Source organism: Chrysochloris asiatica, unplaced genomic scaffold, assembly GCF_000296735.1.
Source record: "Chrysochloris asiatica unplaced genomic scaffold, ChrAsi1.0 scaffold00032, whole genome shotgun sequence".
Taxonomy (NCBI): domain Eukaryota; kingdom Metazoa; phylum Chordata; class Mammalia; order Afrosoricida; family Chrysochloridae; genus Chrysochloris; species Chrysochloris asiatica.
The window spans coordinates 13,435,442-13,440,683 of NW_006408550.1; the positions used below are offsets into that span (position 1 = coordinate 13,435,442).

The window sequence follows — 5,242 nt, forward strand, 5'->3', positions numbered from 1 at the left end:
AAAAAGAGTAATCTGATACAATTTGATGAACTTGACCTACACCTATGGATGCAGTAGCTCAAAAGAGGGAACAAAGCTATAACGTGAGAGTTATTCCCAACCCCTTCATATACAAAGTAGACAGGGAAGGGCAACTTGGACACTGGCTACCCAAAATTAGGGGAGGGGGGCTACAAAGGCAAGAAGTGACTGGCTTATAAACTTTCAAGAGGGAGCCTAGATCCAGAGGGCGTGAAGGAAGGTAGAATCTCCACTGAGTAGTATCCGATCTGTCTGGTTTGGGTAGATGAAAGGAGATGTGGACAGATCTCTTGTGATACAATAGTGAATATTTGTTATCAGGACTGATTGTGAGGGTTGGAAATGTAAAGGTAGACGTTCTGTAGCAAAAGGAGGGGAGTGATTGACTGTGCAGTCTAGGAGCAGAGGTCCCTGGTACCATCAAGGAGGAGGAGCAGAGAGCAGGACCCTACCCAGGGAAGCAGTGACACCAGAGATGGAGGCAGAGACAATGACGTGGAGAGATGGAGTAGCTGGGGACTTTAGACCCAGAGAGGGAGAGGGGTTGTGTGCAGGTGGGCAGGCTTGCAGGGTATTCTCTTTGGTTGGTTGATGATGCATGGAGGGGACTGTAACCATGACAATGAAATGGTATACGCTAGGATGAATGTAAAGCTAATGTCCTCCCATGTAAATGATCACATAATTCACAATACAACTCTAAAAAAAAAAAAAAAAAGAGGAGAGCAGCGTGGGGTTTAAACCATGGATCCTGCGGTTAGCAGTCCAGTGCTTTCACTGTGCAAGCCAGGGACCAATCCCTCCTAAGTAGTACCTTGTAAGAAGGGGGACTGTGGAAAAGCAGATACCATGTGCAGGGGAAGGAGATGAACTTCAAAATTTCATGGAAAAAGAGAACTGAAAGATAACAGAATTTTCCCACGAATTCTCTGAAGCCCTCTTGTATTCTCATACACTGTATAAAACATCAAAGACTGCCAGCAGTCACCAGAAACTAAGAAATTGGCCCACAGAAGCAATCAATTCAGTTGAGACGTTGATTTAGACTTTGAACTTTTAGCCACCAGAACAGTGATAAAATAAATTTCTATTCTTTAAAGCCACCTTTATGGTGGTATTTTGTTATGGCGCACTAGCAAGCAAAGACAAATATACACCATGTACTTTTTATTGACAAGGAAATGTTCTAAGACACCTCACCTAACCACTGTCCTATCATATAAAATATACCTGTATTACAACCTGTTTTAGGAGCGCAGTAGCTCCATACAATAAGCAATCGATTGGGAACCGTAAGGTCCATGCTTTGAGTCTGCAAGCCACTTTTCAGGAGAAAGATGAGATTTTCTGCTCCCTTGAAAACTTAAAGCCTCAGAAATCCTATAAAGGGTTGCTATGAGTCAGAACGAATTCTCCAGCTCTTAGCAACAACAACCTAACGTGTTTACATGCTACCTTTTTATTCTTAGGGAAGTTGGGATAACTCTCAAAGAAACATTATCTTTTCTATTAGAATATTATCCCTGGCAATATCATACATGAATATTACACATGACTGAAAATACCTTAATTTTGAGGAAAAACTCCCTTAATTTCCTTCCAGACACAAAACTTACTCATGGAAGTCTAGTAACATGTGAGGCTATAAAGAGAGGTCCAGGTGAAATTATGAAAGCTGGTAAGAAATGCAGACTATACTGATGAAGGAAACAACATCATTGTATCAGCATGCTTAAAAAGATAATGGAAGTTTTTTAAGCCCTCTTGTACCTATACATATTATAAAGGTTATCACTGTGTAGACTGGGTCAGTGGGTAGGGAGACCTCTTATGAGTGGCAACACAAGCAAGATACCTCTTCCTATAGCCATATACTTATCAGTGCCTTTTAAAAGTGAGCTTTAAAAATGGGTTTTAGTTAAAAACAAGTTTTAAAAGGTTGGCTAAAAACTTTTTAGAATGGACTATCTCATTTGCCCATCAATCATATCAAGTCCTAATCTTTGAAGTCTCCATAACCTACATTTTACCTCTTATTTCCACTATTCCCAAGACAATTTTTAGTTTTTTCAACGAATTTATACCTATATTCAACACAATCCAACATAATGCACACTTCTACATGTCCTTACTAAGCTGTTGTTAAGTGTTGTCAAGTCGGTAGCAACCCTATATAGGGTTTTCGAGTGGCTGGTGAGCTTGAACTGCCTACCTTGCTGTTCAAACAGATCTTGCAAGACTTCTTCAAATTTTAGTCTTTAATTATAAACTCACGTTCCATGCTGGCAGCCACACAGATCCTTCTCAAGTGTTAAGAATAAGTTAACAAGGAAACAATTCTTAAAGAACTATTATACTACAAAATGAACAATACCATATGCCCAGTTATTTCTGATTCATGGTGACCCCATGTATTGCAGAATACAATTGTATTTCATAGGATTTTTAAGGCTGTGACTTTTCTAAAGCAGATGCTAGGCCATTCTTACAAGGCATCTCCTGGGCGGGCTGGAATAGCCAGTTTTTCAGTTAGTCAAGTACTTAACTGTTAACACCATGCTGGCTGGCTGGCTGTGTGCCGTAGAGTCGGTTCTGACTCATAGCAACCCTGTACAGGGTTTCCGAGGCTGTAAATCTTTACGGGAGCAGAAAGCCTCATCTTTCTCCCATGGTACAGCTAGTAATTTTGAAGTGATGACCTTGAGGTAACCACTTCGCTACCAGAGCTCCTTTAACACCATGCAGGTACCCCATAATATCAGTCAAGTAAAATGCTGAGAAAAGTAAGAAAGAAGTATGGAAGTAGACCTCAAGGATGTGGAAGAACTAATAGAAGGTAATCAGGTGGCATTCTAAATTTGAGAGCAGAGGGAGAAAATAAAGCAGACAAGAGCTCAGAATCAAGAGGAAGATATATGGGGCATCCGCGGGAGAAAGATGAGGCTTTCTGTTCCAGTAAAGATTTACTCTCGGAAACCCTGTACAGGGTCGCCATGAGTCGGAACCGACTCCACAGCACATAACCACCAACCACTACCAAGGTTCCCTGAGCCCTGGTGTGGAGCTGTGGGTTAACGCACTAGACTGCAAAGCCAGTTTGAACCACAAGGTTGTGGTTCAAGCTAACCAGCTGCTCCTTGGAAACCCTATATAGGGTTGCTATGGGTCGGAATCTGCTTGCTGGCTCTTAACAAAAACAAGATGCCCTGATGTGGGAGAAAGACTGGACTTTCTGTTCCTGTAAAGATCGACAGCCTTGGAAACCCTATACAGAGTTGCTATGAGTTGGAACCAACTTGATGATACACAAGCACCACCACCAAGATACACTTGAACACTGGCTGAAGCATTGGGTTGCTAACCAGAAGATAGCAGTTCCACTAGGTGTTTTCTAGGGAGAAAGACAAGGCACTCAGCTTCAGTAAAGCTCTGCAGTCTCCAACATCCCATGGCGCAGTTCTACTCAGTCCTACAAGACAGCTATGACTCGGAATGGCCAGCAATGGGATTGGCTACGGGACACCTGGTATACGCTCACATTAGCAAGGCAGCCTAACCTGAATAAGGAACACTTGTGAATTCAGAAAAACTGTGAAACGAACTTATGTCCCTTTATCTCACCAGAATCTAGGAGCTCCTTGACCAACGAAATATCTCCTGTAGTCAGTGCTTTCTTAAATATTTCATTCTTTTCTCCAGTAGGTAACGGACCTGTTAATTTCTAAAGCAGCAAAAAATTGAAAAGAAATTTTCGTTACATATATATTTGCCTCGGTAAACCACTACCCCACCCCCTATTTTTATTTATTTATTTATTTTTGCGAATACCCAAATTGTAAAGAATCCACGTCTAAAACAATCTTTAAAGGTAATGGGGGGGACGATGAGTCGAAACCCCGAGGCACGGAGGGCCCACGCTTGACTTCTCTGGGCAAGCAAGGCCTGGAAACGCCAGCTCCACTTCCTGCCACCAATAAAACAATGCCACAGGACCGAAAATGCTCCCATAGAGGAAGCGCTCTTGATTGAAAGCACAGTTCAGGTATATGCGAGAAATTCGGAGTGTTTTCTGGGGTCCCCAAACCCATTATGTCCCTTGGAAGAAGTTTCACACGGACTCGTCTTCGAGGGCCGAGGGAGACTGATACCAGCTGCGGCCACGGCAGGGGCTGGAGCGCTACCTGAGACGTCCGGTCGAGATACCCGATCTCCCAGCCATCATCTTCACTCTCACTACTCTCGCCTCCGCCAGCCACCGCCAGACCGCGAAGACCGCCCGCCGCCATGTCTGCTGGTAGCTCCAAAAGGCACCGCGTCGCGCAACACGACGCCAGACCCAAGCGCCTGCGCACAGAGCAGCGCGTAAGGCTGCGCGGAAAGGTGCGACGTGCGAGTGCTAGACCTTAGTTCCTGCTGCGCAGGCGCCTGATCTTGCGCAACTCACACCTTGCACCCTCGTCCTAATGCGGGATATAAATCATTGGCATGACATCTTCTGTTGCCAGTTCTTTGGGACTCCTGGTGTGGCACTATGAGTCATCATTGAACCAGGAACCGTAAGGTTGACTGTTCAAATCCACCAGCAGCTCCTCCAAAAAACCCTATGCAGGGTCGCTATGAGTTGCAACCCACTGTTGGATTCCTGGTGTGGCGCTGTAGGATTAGCACTGGACTTGAAACGTAGAGTCTACAGTTCAAAACCACCAGCTTCTCCTCAGAAACCTTATACAGGATTGCTATCAAGGAGCTCTGGTAGCGTAGTGGTTACAAATTGGGCTGCGAACCTTAAGGTCAGCATCGAAACTACCAGCTGCTTCGCGGGAGAAAGATGAGGCTTTCTACTCTCGTCAAGATTTACAGCCTTAAAAACCCTGTACAGGGTCGCTATGGGTCGGAATTGACTCAAAGGCACTTAACAACAATGAGTCAGTCAGTGCGTCTCTGCTATTCATAAAGTTTTTAGTGGTTAAATATTCAGAAGTAGTTCGTCACTCCTTCTTCCTAGTCTGTCTTTATCTGGAAGCTCATTTAATACCTGTCCACCATGGGTGACCCTTGGTGGTTATGTGCGGTGGAGTCGATTCCCACTCATAGCAACCCTGTCAGGGTTTCTGAGGCTGTAAATCTTTACTGGAACAGAAAGCCTCATCTTTCTCCCGTGGAACAGCTGGTAGTTTCGAACTGCTGACCTTGAGGTTTGCAGCCTATTTCATAACCACTA

General features: G+C 44.2%; 1 protein-coding gene across 1 annotated transcript in view; it reads right to left on the reverse strand.

The window, feature by feature from the left end:
- ASZ1 (ankyrin repeat, SAM and basic leucine zipper domain containing 1) overlaps positions 1-4,307 on the reverse strand; it is an 89,480-nt gene extending 85,173 nt beyond the window's left edge. Inside the window, exons 1-2 of the mRNA XM_006859314.1 lie at positions 4,203-4,307; positions 3,643-3,742 (exon numbers count right to left, since the gene is read on the reverse strand). Of these exons, the coding sequence (XP_006859376.1) occupies positions 3,643-3,742; positions 4,203-4,307 (205 nt within the window). The remainder of the gene's footprint in view (positions 1-3,642; positions 3,743-4,202) is intronic.
- Positions 4,308-5,242: the final 935 nt, after the last annotated feature.